The sequence below is a fragment of the Antennarius striatus genome, chromosome 23 (assembly GCF_040054535.1).
Source record: "Antennarius striatus isolate MH-2024 chromosome 23, ASM4005453v1, whole genome shotgun sequence".
Taxonomy (NCBI): Eukaryota; Metazoa; Chordata; class Actinopteri; order Lophiiformes; family Antennariidae; genus Antennarius; species Antennarius striatus.
In genome coordinates this window covers 2,355,999-2,369,336 of record NC_090798.1, presented here as the reverse complement: position 1 = coordinate 2,369,336, position 13,338 = coordinate 2,355,999, and the positions used below count along the sequence as shown (strand labels likewise).

Sequence of the window (13,338 nt, the reverse complement as noted above, 5' to 3'; positions counted from 1 at the left end):
CTGAAAAAGACATTTTCTTTCTCTGCATCACCACTTCACAATCATTTTGAATCTGTTTTAGTGCAAAAAGTACTAAATCGGGTCTCCCTGTCTTCCCTGGATTGTGAAGAATGGGCGTGGTCATCCGAGGTGACTCCGCCCAGACTTCAACAGGTAGCAGGAAGACTTACCTGTCAGTACTACAGTCTGTCGGAGCCTGACAGCAGGGCGACCTGAGGGATAAATATTGGTCTATTTGCTTGAGGATGGACAGCGAGGGGAGAAAAGTGGTGGTTTGTGACAACGGGACGGGGGTAAGTCAGAATCCAAAGCCTCTCAGGTGTTTTTCTTTTAGTTAGACAAACTCTTGAACAGCAATAAAGTTTTTTATTTTGCATTTAAAGTGTCGTTTGCCTCCCGTTTTAAATCGGCTGTTTTTCGGAGGTGACTTTTGTCTTTGTTCGGTGTTAAACTTGTGCAGGGTGTGAATACAGCCTGATTCCACATCTGTCTGGACTTGTCGCTCCTCCTCACACACACACACACACACACACCCATAAAAGGTCATGATGCTTTAAACAAGAGCAGGGTGAAAAACAAGGGTAGAGATTGGAATAATATCCCTCAATTTTTTTTGCAGAAGGTAAAAACCAGAGGTTAGAGCTAAGACGTATGTCGGGAATCGAACCCGCAGTCTCCTGTGTTTGCGTCTCCCTGGAATGTGTTGCGTCGCTTCGGGCTAAGGAATGTACGTGTGTGTTTGTCCATGAAGACAAGTTAAGACACACGCAGTGTGAGGTGTAGTCAAGACAGACAGGAAAGGGTACATTTAAAAGTATTGGAAGCAGATTTGATCACCCATTGGTCGGTAAATGCATTAGAATGCTTTTAGATATGTTGTGTGAAAAATTAATCTGGTAAATGCATCACAACAATACAATCTGGGACAGATTAGTGACAGATTAAACCGAACGCAACTGATTTATGAATGGAAATTATAAATATAAAAGGCAGTTAATCTGCAGCGTTTTAAAAAAAATTGTATTCTTTGTTGTCACATCCCTCCATAGTTCGTCAAATGTGGTTTCGCTGGATCCAACTTCCCCGATCACATCTTCCCCGCCATGGTGGGTCGACCCATTTTACGATCAACCATCAAAGGGAACAACATTGAGATAAAGGTGAGGTCAGTTTGAGACGATAAGGCCCCCATTCTGAGCGCCTGGATGTTCAGTAAAGTCTAGATTTACTAAATCTAGATTTAGTAAATCTAGATTCAGTAAACCTAGTTCTGAGGTTTGAGGTCTACCTGCCCCCCCCCTCCAGGACCTGATGGTGGGAGATGAAGCCAGCGAGTATCGCTCCATGCTGGAGGTGTCCTACCCCATGGAGAACGGAATGGTGCGCAACTGGGACGACATGCTCCACCTGTGGGACTACACCTTCGGTCCGGACCGCCTGGACTTGGATCCAAAAGAGTGCAAGGTTGCTGTTAGTTTTTATTCTAAACTCTTGGCATCAACCTTTCAAAATAAAGCTCAGCGTTACAACCAGATGTAATTCTCTTTTCCTTAAAGATCCTGCTGACCGAGCCCCCCATGAACCCCACCAAGAACCGGGAGAAGATCGCAGAGGTCATGTTTGAGACCTACCAGTTCCACGGCATTTACGTGGCCATCCAGGCTGTGCTGACTCTCTACGCTCAGGGTAGGACTTCACACCTGGAAAAACAACACTTGGGTCCTTGACCCTCCAGGATTACTGCAGGGATTACAGGAAACAGGTCATTTAATATTTTTTGTGGGACTCAATCCTGTCTCTAGGTTTGCTGACCGGTGTGGTGGTGGACTCGGGGGACGGCGTGACGCACATCTGTCCGGTTTATGACGGTTATTCTTTACCTCACCTCACACGCAGGTTGGACATCGCAGGACGTGACATCACGCGTTACCTCATCAAGGTGGGATGGGGGAATAATCCCACATATTTAAATTAGGAAACACACATGATCCAAACACAAAACCTACTTGTTTTATCTCATTTTCCCGCCATCCAGCTCCTGCTGCTCCGCGGTTACGCCTTCAACCATTCGGCCGACTTTGAGACTGTGCGGATGCTGAAGGAGAAGCTGTGCTACGTGGGCTACAACATCGAGCAGGAGCAGCGCCTGGCCACAGAGACCACCTACCTGGTGGAGTTGTTCACAGTAAGCACAGGAACACATCCTCATCTCTGAAGATTTAGGAAACGAAAGCCAGAAAGCTCATCTGGCATCACAGCAAAGAAAACCTCATCGGTAACAAAATAACTAGAAATATCTCGTCGTTTGATCCGAATAAAAACTGTGGATTTACAAGCATTAAAGCCAAGTTAGCTGCTAATATTTAGTTAACATTTTGATATCACACGTTCTTGATTCTGGTTCATTTTTTATTTTATTTTGGCAATTTATTGTGTATTTTAGAGATTAAATCAGAATAGAATTTTAAACATTTTGGGAAAGATGTAGTTTTTCCCATTCTTGTGTCTCACGTTTCCTTTCCAATCTTATCAGTGAGAAATAAAACTTTACTTCAGCATTTGAAAGCATTTAAAGAGATAACATAAATATTGATACTTCATTTAATGCATGTATTTTATTTATTCAGCTGAAAGTAGCTGGACTGGTTTGTAATGTATACATACATCCAAAGTATGTTTGACCTGCATTCTTTGTATTGTCCAGCAGGGGGCAACTCATCTGGTTTCATAAAATGCTATATACAGTATAAGCATATGAGAAAATGAACCTAGTTCTTGTTTTATTACCTGACTGAACATTTTCACACAGGTTTTATGATCTTGATCACCGGTTTAGAGTCTCGTCGACAACAGAAAATTCATTGTGTAAATTATTTATCATCACTTCCTGTCTAAAAAAACAAAAAGCTAAGGAGATTATGTCAAACTGAGGCTCCAGATGTGGGTTTGTCCCACTTTTTACAAACAATTCTGAATGTAAAACAATAGAAATGACTGGTTAGCACCAAAAATGTTGGCATTTATTCCTTTACTGTTTTTTAATTTTCTTTAAAATTTTGCTGCAGCTCCCTGATGGCCGGCAGGTGAGGGTGGGTGGTGAGAGGTTCGGGGCCCCCGAGGCCCTCTTTCAGCCTCATCTCATCAATGTGGAGGGAGTGGGTGTGGCCGAGCTGCTGTTTAACACCATCCAGGCTGCAGACATCGACCTCAGGTCTCCACACTGTTCTCCTTAAAGCCAAACAGACTTTTATTAAAAGAAGCTACTCACCAGAGGGAATGCAGACCAACAAACGGGTCATTTTCTAATTTGTCTGTGCAGGGCGGATTTCTACAAGCACATTGTCCTGTCAGGAGGGTCGACCATGTATCCCGGCCTCCCGTCCAGATTAGAAAGGGAGATCAAGCAGCTCTACCTGGAGAGGGTGCTGGAAGGAGACATCAAGAAATTATCTGTAAGAAGTTAAAACGATAAAAAGAAACTGTTGATAGTCCAGCAAAACTGCTTACAGAGATATGAAGACGCAGGTCAATCATTGCACTAATTTGGTTTCATAAACAACTACCAAAAAGTTTCCCCTTTTACCTTTATAGAAATTCAAGATCCGCATTGAGGACCCCCCCAGGCGTAAGCACATGGTGTTCATGGGCGGTGCGGTGTTGGCAGAGATCATGAAAGACAAGGACTCCTTCTGGCTGAACAGATTAGAGTACGAGGAGAAAGGGATGGCAGTGCTGCAGAAACTGGGAGGTGGAATCAGATAGAAATAAATCTCATAAAGTAAAATGGCATCACTCAAATATTTAATTTTCTCAGAGGAGTTTCTTACCTGTCGTCGCTTATAGCAAGATTCGTGAAAATTTACTTTAAATAATGCTTTTTTTTTTCTTTGTAGTTAGAATTTTACATGATTTGCTGAATAATTACTGAAATCAGTGGACAAATCTTTACAGTTTGATGTTATAAATATATTTCACATTAAATTCATACGTTACCATATGTACATCATTATCTAAGCATTGATTGTAGCTGACCACATTCTACACATCACTCTTATGAGGAAAAACCAACCACCTTTTCTTTGAATATTTGGGGAAAATAATCAGATTTATGGGTTAAAAGTTAACACAGTGTGTGTTCAAAGTATTATTTCAATTTAAATTAAATTTATGCCACCATTTATGTATCCAAAACACATTTTGCTTCTGTAAAAACAATGCTGAAACCCACAGATGACAAAACAGAAAATGTAAATTATTATTTCATATGACCAATATAATTACTAGTATTTCATTAAATTATTTTTGAGATCCCATCCTGCCTAAATCACGTTTAAAGTCTATCTGTGGAAAATCAGCATTAGAAAGCACAAACCCAAACTCGGGTGATTTGCTGCCCTCTAGTGGTAGAGTCTGTTAACGTCACGTCCATGTTCCCACACACTGGATTGTAAGAGATATTGTGAAGAGATATTGCAATTTTTTTTATTGCGATACTGATTTACCTGACAGAATACAGAAATGTAGTTTTACACTGAAAAGGAATTAGTGAGCTCTCAAAAAACACATGCTGCACACACACAGACACACACACACACACGCACGCACACACACACGTGTAACATTCGCAGAACCTTCACACTAAATGAAAAAGCATGCAATAACATTCAAAACACATCATAGTTCTCAAATAGAACCTCCTCACCTGATTTAAAAAAGGTTTCAAATCCAGACTCAGGTGTGTGATATTGAATGATTTTAAGTGAATTTTAAATACAGAGCATGATATTTGATAGCGACAGCGAGTCCAACAGTCAAGTTGATAGTGATGACTTGCAGCAGGAGTCACCAGAAGCCGGTGACGAGTACATTTACATTCTACCAGGAAAGCGTGATGTCCTGGTTTAGTGGTCAGAACGTCCTCCTCTGGAAAGCAGTTGAACTGGAATGTGAAGGGATTAAAGTCTGACACACAAAAAAATGTTGTTTTTTTTAAATACATTCAGTAAATCTGTTGTGGGTCGTCCCGGTGTGTCGATGCGATGCTTTTTTTTTTTTTGCCTTTTTTTTTTCTCACATGATTTTTTAAAAAAATGGAGCGGATGCTCTTCTATCACCTCCCTCCTACTCCATCATTACTCCAACTGCCAGAAACATTTAATGGAGCCCGCGAGCAGGGAGGAGAGTCTGTGCTTTTTCCTCCCAAAATAAATTAATAAAAATGAATAAAATCAACTCCAAAAAATAAGGAGCTGATTTAAAGCTTCACTCAAACCTGTAAAGCTGACATCTTTCAGTAAACACATCCTGAATCACACAAAGCGGGTTTTCTGTCGTTTCTTACTTTGGTATTGAGGTTTGGTATTGGCTAGATACATCTCACCTTTTTTTGACAACCTGTATTCCAGGTGGGGTGGGGGGGTGGGGGGAGGAAAGATTTACATCCCCAAAATCCTTAAACATCACGGTCCCATGTGAGGATCTACAGATTTTACACATAAAAGTGAAGAAATAAAACATCCAAGTGTCTTTTAGAGTTTAGCTCAGACCTATAATGAAGGGGTTACATCACCGCCGTGATCAATTTGCCTTCTCTTGTCTGTACAGGAAGTGTTTTTTGTTTTTTTGTGTGTTTCCAAGCAACAGTAGCCTCACAGAATTTGTCTTTGGATTAGAGCCGCCTCACGTTTAAAATGATGTAATCCCTCCATGGTATAAACTCTGAGTTCACGTTTTGAAATAACAATCAAATCCATTAATTACACATTTTCCATGTCACAAATATTACACTCCTTTTAGTACACAGTACAACTTTTGGCAGCGGTCCCTAAGCCGGTAATGCTCTGTTCTTATTGGTCCGTTCAGGGAAGAGTTTAGTGTTTCAGACCGAGACTGAACAAGAGAAAGAAAAACAGAACGCGAGAGCGACCGTCCCTCTCCTTCCTCCCACTCACTCCTCGCACACCGACTCGCTCAGGTCCACGGCGCCACCTCTGGTGAGCCGCCGCATTTTGCTGAAGTCGTGGTCGGTCCTCAGGTAGGAGAGCGAGGGGCCCCCCTCGCTGTGGCCGGCCAGGTCCTGGGGCTGGGCCTGAGGCGGCAGGGCCCTCATCTCGCCGCCGCTGCGCCAGTACAGGGTGTATAGCTGCGGGTCGGACACTCCGAACGTTGTGGCGCACAGCTGCGCCAAACTCTGGCTGGTCTCACCGGCTCGCCACTGCAACGTCCGCACGGCGCTCCGCTCCCCGTCCTGGAACAGTATCCGAACGCACCTCTGGAAAGAAGGAAGGGAGGGAGGGAGGAAGAGAGAGGAAAAAATGAATATATGCTGCATTCATGCAAAACAGAGGTCAAGGGGCGTACGGGAGTTACAGGGCAGAAGAGGGGGAGGAGAGAGATGAAGCTGGAGGAGGAGGAGTGAGAGCAAACAGATTCATAATCCACTCCAGTAAATGAGCCACAGTGATGATAAAAGAAAATCCTATCAGGAAACAAAAGCTTTTACTTCCCACACAGAAGCAGCTCTCTTTCTTTTTTCTTTTTTTTACCTCCGTCCTGTGAAAAAAACCCAAAAAACTCCCAACATGAATCCACTTCACGCCATCCCAAACTGATCCAACCTCACCCATCAAGATCCACTCACTCCGCTCTTTCTTTTATGGATAAGTTTTCCCCTTTTTCGCCAAAAGAGCAAAAATGTGATCCAAACACACAACCGATAAGTTTCAAGACGCTCGCCAAAGACTCAGCTATTATATAATGTCAGATCCAACCACCTACAGACACACACATCCTGATCATAGTCCTTTAACCAAATGAGAAACCAGTCAGAGTTCTCTTCTTCATCCCACCTGCACACACACACACACACACACACATGCCTGAGCCAAATGCGCTCTAAATAAGGTAATAAAAACACTCCGATAATCACGATCAACAGGTCTGCCATCGTCACAACTTACAGAGTCCTCGCCGTCCGTGTGCATATTGTGTTTGCCTGCTTCGATGGGTAGATGCAGCTCGATAAATTTCATGTTATCTGACCGCCCACTTCTTCATAGCACTTGGCTCGCTGATCCCCGCCTGTGTCAGAGGAAAATCTGGCTGCCGGGTGAGTTAGATCGGCTATTTGTAGCCAGGAGAAGGCACCACGTGACCACACAGAAACGTTGTGGACCACAATGCCTTTTGTTTCGCGGCATGTGGCGGCCTGTTACGCCAATCCGGGGTGGGGAAGGTAAGAGTCCATCCCAGCATCGTAAACCAGCGGCCTCAGATCAGCGGATTATGTCTAAAAATGTCTCTAAACTAATCCCCTCGTATTAATATGAACACAAACAGGTGGGGGGATCCGGGGTCTTTTGTGCGAATTTGATGGAAAACGGTGAGAGATTCACCTTTTTGTGTGACCTTACAAAATGTGAGTGGTGTTTTCAGCTGAGGTGAGCCCAACGCGGGTCCCTGTGGTTCTCTTTTTTTTTTTTAGCCCACCTGCCATCAGATGCAGGATAATCTTATGCCTCCGAGCACGCATCGCCATCAGCGTAATTAATTTAAAGTATGACCTCTTTGGAGGATTATAATCTCTTTTTTTTTTTTTGGGGTGCTTTTTGTGTAATTTGAAAGAGGAAAAAAACAAAAAACAAAACAGGTTCAGGTTTGATTTCTTGAAATCCACATTATTTCACATTTAGAGAAGAAATTTCATGTCTAGTTGAAGAATCCTGTTAAAGTTTTGATATTAAACGGTCAAACTTCTGCACAAGCAAGCCCTTTGGAGTCTGTATGCAAACACATTATGCAATAAATTTTACAAATGCAGCCAGACAGCGAAGGATCATAGTTGATTCTGCCAATGAAAGGGATTTAAGAAAACAGCATTTGTGCCAGTTCTGTCCGTAATATTTTAGACCTGGGCAACAGAAGGAAAAACACTCAAATTTGGAAGCAATTCTTACAAAAAACAACAAAAAATTGAGATTTACATGGAATATCCCACGGAATTTGTGTAAATTTAATTAATTAATAGGAGTTTCTTTCTGCTTTTCGCTGGTACATTAAATTACAGTAAGAACCCACCAGCGTTACGCTTCTGGTACCGACCTGGTTCTGCTGGTTCTCCTTCTGTCTTCGGGCCTCTCGGCTCCGTCTGCAGCTCCACTCCTTCAGCGCCTCCTGGGCCTCCGGCGTCAGGCAACCCGAGAAAGGTTGCACCCGGTCCAGGCTCTGGATCAGACACAGGCTGGCGTACACGCTGGTGAGGTAGTATCCGCCTGGAGCCAGAGGGAACAACAGGAAGTCAGGTTAAAGGTCCGACAACGAAGACAAGCTGAGGGCTGATGGCGTTTCTAGGCTCGTACCCTCCCCCTCCAGCCAGGAGGGCTCCAGGAGCTCCATCATGTACTCCACCTCAATAAGAATCCGTGGTCTGTTACACTCCACAATCACGTAAGACAACGACGGCAGGAAGTCATCACAGGTCACTTCCTGTCCTAGAATATTAATTTTAAAAAAAAACCCAGTATGAAAGTATGAAAAAAGTTTCGAACGAGATCTGAAGTTGTTTTTGATGCAGACCCAGCCCCGTCTCACCATGAAAGGCCCCCATGGCCTTGTGCACACATTTGCACACTTGCAGCAGCAGCAGCACCTTGTCGATGGGCGAGTGCGTCCGCTGCATCAGGACCAGCTTCTGCTTCACCCTCTCCACCTCGCGGCTGTCGGGAACTCCCGTCCGCACGCCGAGACGCTCCATGGCGCCGTCGCCCTTCAGGCGGAGCAGGTTCTGGGTGAGGCGCTGCGTGGAGCCGTCCTTATGGTGAAGCTCCACCAGAGCTTTATCCAGATGGGACCTCAGGGGCCTCAGCACACAGGAGAACAGGGCCCGCTCCAGCGCCAGGTCTACGAAGGAAACATGAACATGGAAAGTTTACTTTTTCTTATTTTAATGAAAATCTTATGATGAATGGGCAATTTTTAACATTTTAACTTCTCGAAATGTAAGATTTCTTTCTTTTGGTTCTGATGATACACAATCAATTGGTGCTATTTGATTTTTCACATATATATTTAAATTTACCAATCATCTTTGGTAATTATTTATGTTTGAATTATGTAAATATATACATACATGTGGACTTTTACTCAATACATTCAATCCGGTCCAACAGAAACTCATCAGTTCTTATTATCAAGAGATGAAAACAATTTGTGGAAATAATCTTCAATTTCTGTCCTTAAACTCTCTTTACTGCTTTTTTTGGTCTGATTATCTTGAACTAAGTATTTATTCACACACACAACCTAAATAAAAAATTGATTATCCTAATTAATCCATCTTATACATAAAACAGAGTAAATCATGAATGATAATTTAAAACCAGGTAGAAATTTATGACCAACAAGTCAATAAATGAAGGTTATAATTGTGTGGACACACACATTTGGACGTGTTAGTCCTGATCTGATCCTGAGAATCTCCTGCAGCTGGAGGGTAATCTTCACAATTCTCACTACATCCCTCCTCCCTGTATTAGCCTAATCCCCCAAATCTCCCCCATTCTACCTCCAAGCCCTCCTTGGATTTAATAATGTACACCCTCCTCCCAGCATCCCTCTCTCTCTACCAGCTCTGGAGAGTATCAGTCTTATAAAGCTCCTAAAAAAAATTTAAAAAAATAAGAAGAAGACAATTTCATCTCTTCCTCACAAACCTGTAACTGATTACATTTTCAAAATATCCATCCTATTTCTATTTCTCCCTCCCACCCTCCCCTGAATCGTGCTGCTCTTCAAGTGTGCGTGGGTTTGTGATATCTTTTTATGATAAAGGAGGGGGAGAAAAAAAAAAAAAATGCAAATGCCTCCCACCGACGCACTGCGAGATAAATCAAAATCAGCGCCCAGGAAGGAAGGAAGGAAGGAAGGAAGGAAGGAAGGAAGGTAGCGCCGGCCCCTTCAGCCTCTACACTGCCAGGCAACCGTCCAGCATCTACATTTACATACAAAGACACCCCCCCACCCCCCGCTCCCTTTCTGTTTCCAAAGGCTTGCATCCACTGAACGCTATTGAATCACCGTTTTTCTAATATCGCCTGTTTCTCCCGTCACGGCGCCACGTGACAAACCGATCCTTCACGCGTCGAGAGGAATTTCAGGCGACACAAAATATAATCCAACCCCGTCAGCTAAAAATCCAATTAACTAATTCTCGTTCTTTGCTTTTTAAAAATAAAAAAAAAAAAGAAAAGAAAAAAAGAAGAAGATTATTCAGAATCAGCGTTAAATTGACTTGAAATGACTTTTTTATTCGTAATTCCACAGTGGGCGGAATTTTCTTTTGCTTAAACGCTCATTAAAACTAGACAGAAGAGAGGAAGTATTAAAAAAAAAAGAAGAAGGGAAAAATAGAAATAAAAAGCATCCATGTTCTATTTCTAGCCTCCAAAATCAAGCAGATAAAGCATCACCTTTCTCTTTTTCGGGAACCAGCGTCTCGATGGGGGGCTCCAGCTCGCCGCTGTCCATCAGGCAGCACCTCGCCTGGGACAGGAAGAGACGCAGACCTTGCAGCAGCTGCACGGAGGTCACGCGCGACGAAGACGAAGACGCCAGGGATTTGAGCACCTCCCTCTGCGCCAGCAGGAAGTCCTGAACCATGCTCCCGAAGGTGGAGCGCCTGTCTCTGGAGAGCTCCTCCACCAATCGCGTCAGCCTCTTATCCGGCGCGAAGAAGCAAACGAAAGCCTCGCTCATGCGGTGCAGCCCGCCGCGGCCTCTGGAGCGCACCAGCGGGGGCCGCTGGCCGACGTGGGTTTGGGCGTGGAACGGGCCCTCCGGGTCCGAGTCGGTGTCGCTGTCGTCGTCCACGCTGCTGAAGGAGCTGCTGCTGTCCAGCTCGGCCAGCGACGGCGCCGGGCGACGCCCCAAGGCCAGGACCGCCGCCTCGATGGCCACGCCCTCGCCTGGGACAGCCTGCTGGGGCTTCATAGGCTCCTCCTCCTTTTGAGACGTCTTAACCAGGAATAAAACAGATGTCTTAAGTCTGACTTAAGTCTGACTTAAGTCTGACTTAAGTCTGACTTAAGCCAGACCTGTGTTGCCGACATTAGGAACAACATGCTCTGAAACGTGGATTACTTGCGGCGCGCAGACCGGCATCATGTCCTCTTCCTCGGCAGAACCCGGCGACACGGCCGGGATTCTCTTCAGGACGCCGGCCCCCAGGTGGACCCTCCTCTGCGGGTTGGCGTCGGATTTCTGCAGCCTCTCCGAATCGCTCGGCAGCTCCTCGGAAGAGGACGGCGAGTACGAGCCAACGCCCTCCAGGGACAGATTCATGGCGGTTTCCGAGACCCGGAGCCGCATGCTGCGCTTGAAGCGATGCCGCTTATTGGAGGCACTGTGGTTTATGAGCTGTGGCTAGAAAAGAAAAGGATCAGGAACAATAAAATGGAATAAAATTTGAGGATTTAGCTCAGAGGCTAAACCTGAAAAGGAGAATTTAATCCCTAAACGTCCTCAACTCACTAGCTAATCTTATTCCTAACCTTGTTAATCTCCAATTGCAGGAAGAGCGGGTTGATGAAGCAGACTTTTCCTTGACTCCCATGGATCGGGGGTGTCAATCGTTCCTGGATCAAAGATGTTTTAACCTGGCTGCTGCTGGTAGAAGCAACTGGGACCACTGGTCCGTTTTGGATCTCCGATGCACTCGGAGCGCTCCAGAAGTCTGCCGACAGAACCAGAAGGAAGGAGATACCAAAGTAAAGTAAAAGCTCCGATTGATGCAGGTCGGGTTTAAAAAAAACAAAAAAAAAAAGCACAAGTGTCGCACCTCGTCCCATGTGTGAGATGGCCTCCAGCTGTCTGTGCGTCGTTGCCTTGGCGATGGCGTCTGGTAGCTGCAGCGGGAAGGGCAACACGTCTCTGCAGGAAATTAAAAAAAAACAACAACAAAAAAAACATACATGAAACAAACTTTATTTAAAAGTCGAGTGTGCCGTAAGAGTCAGGTTCAGGTACACCATGTGGCCTAAAGTATGTGGACACTCATGTGGAATTGTTGGGCAAAGCTTTAGATAAAAACTCTGAATTCGATCTTTTGCAGCCAGACTTTGTGTAGAACAAGTGTTGAAAAACACAGTAATATTTCTCTATAATTCCACTAAAAGAGGAAAAAAAAACAACTGCTGGGGGTGTCCACATACTTTTGGTCACCAGTCAAACGACACACTACCTGCTGATGCAGTAGAAGGCCACCAGACGACACAGGTCGGGGAAGCTGAGCGCCGAGCTCTCCAAGGCGAATGCTGGTTACAGAACACACAAAATAAGAAAAACAGATTGACATCTGAAAATCTTTCTCAGGATCAGAACTCGTACTTGACCCGACGGGGGGGTCGCGGGGGTCACTCACTGGAGTCCTCCTCACAGATGAAGCACTCCTTCACAGAGGAGGCACTTTTGTCCACCGTTGCTCTCAAACACAACACTTTCCTCTGGCTGGAGCTGCATTTACGCACCAGGAAGGTCTGAAAACACCGACGACACACAAACGCCACATCACACACAACAGGAACAACACGTCAGGGTGTTGGTGACTTTTTTTTGAACGCTTTTTTTTCCCCAGAAAGAGATCGAGACTCAAGTATTTTGAATAGAAAGTTGTTGTTGTTGTTGTTTTTTTTAATGTTAATGTGGGATAAAACATGCATGTATTTGTTTCGTCTTGACCGGTGAGGCGGGCGTGGCGTGGGCGTACCCCGACGGGCTCTCTGAGCAGGATGTAGAGGGCGGAGTCTTTGTTGAGTGACAGCTGCAGCCACACGGGATGCGTGAGCAGCAGACGATCCAGGACGCTGAAGACTCGCTGGGAGCCCCCCCGGGGACCGCCCACCTCCTGCATCTGAAATCATTTAGAATAAAAAGTCGTCCATTAATTCTTTATTTGGAATGTTTTTCTTCAGCAGTTGTCTTTATGTTTTTTTTGATGTTAAATGAAAATGTGATGTCACTTTCTTGGCTTTTTCTCTACATGGACATGAAGACAATAATAAAGGTTATCTAAAAATCTTCCTGGACTTGCAGGAAAACTACTTTGACTTTATTCACTTTGATTCGTTTTAAATTTTAAACCTACTTTTTAACTGATGTCCGTCTCACACTTTCACATTTCGGTGTCTTTTCTGTAATCTGTAAATGTTCCATCGTGTTCCTCCACGTGATTCTCACCTCTTCTACGTCTGTCCTCACTATGACGTGTTTAAACGTCGCATCTCACCGTGTCCGACTTCACACTTAACGGAAAATAAGCATTTCTTTAAATAAATTACTTAAAAA

The 13,338-nt window shown here is 44.4% G+C and overlaps 2 protein-coding genes across 2 annotated transcripts; one reads left to right on the top strand and one right to left on the bottom strand.

Moving 5' to 3' along the window:
* Window positions 1-159: 159 nt before the first annotated feature.
* zgc:101810 (uncharacterized protein LOC493612 homolog) lies at window positions 160-5,406 on the top strand. Its single transcript, XM_068307621.1, has 9 exons — window positions 160-293; window positions 1,050-1,160; window positions 1,306-1,464; window positions 1,557-1,686; window positions 1,803-1,939; window positions 2,036-2,185; window positions 3,066-3,211; window positions 3,320-3,452; window positions 3,592-5,406. The coding sequence occupies exons 1-9, from the start codon at window positions 246-248 to the stop codon at window positions 3,760-3,762; spliced, it is 1,185 nt and encodes a 394-aa protein (XP_068163722.1). The 5' UTR covers window positions 160-245; the 3' UTR covers window positions 3,763-5,406.
* A 15-nt stretch (window positions 5,407-5,421) lies between these two features.
* rin1b (Ras and Rab interactor 1b) lies at window positions 5,422-12,905 on the bottom strand. Its single transcript, XM_068307620.1, has 11 exons — window positions 12,761-12,905; window positions 12,416-12,530; window positions 12,236-12,308; window positions 11,834-11,925; window positions 11,547-11,728; window positions 11,137-11,418; window positions 10,467-11,034; window positions 8,590-8,898; window positions 8,358-8,489; window positions 8,101-8,270; window positions 5,422-6,271 (listed from the first exon to the last, which is right to left on the bottom strand). The coding sequence occupies exons 1-11, from the start codon at window positions 12,902-12,904 to the stop codon at window positions 5,948-5,950; spliced, it is 2,391 nt and encodes a 796-aa protein (XP_068163721.1). The 5' UTR covers window position 12,905; the 3' UTR covers window positions 5,422-5,947.
* Window positions 12,906-13,338: the final 433 nt, after the last annotated feature.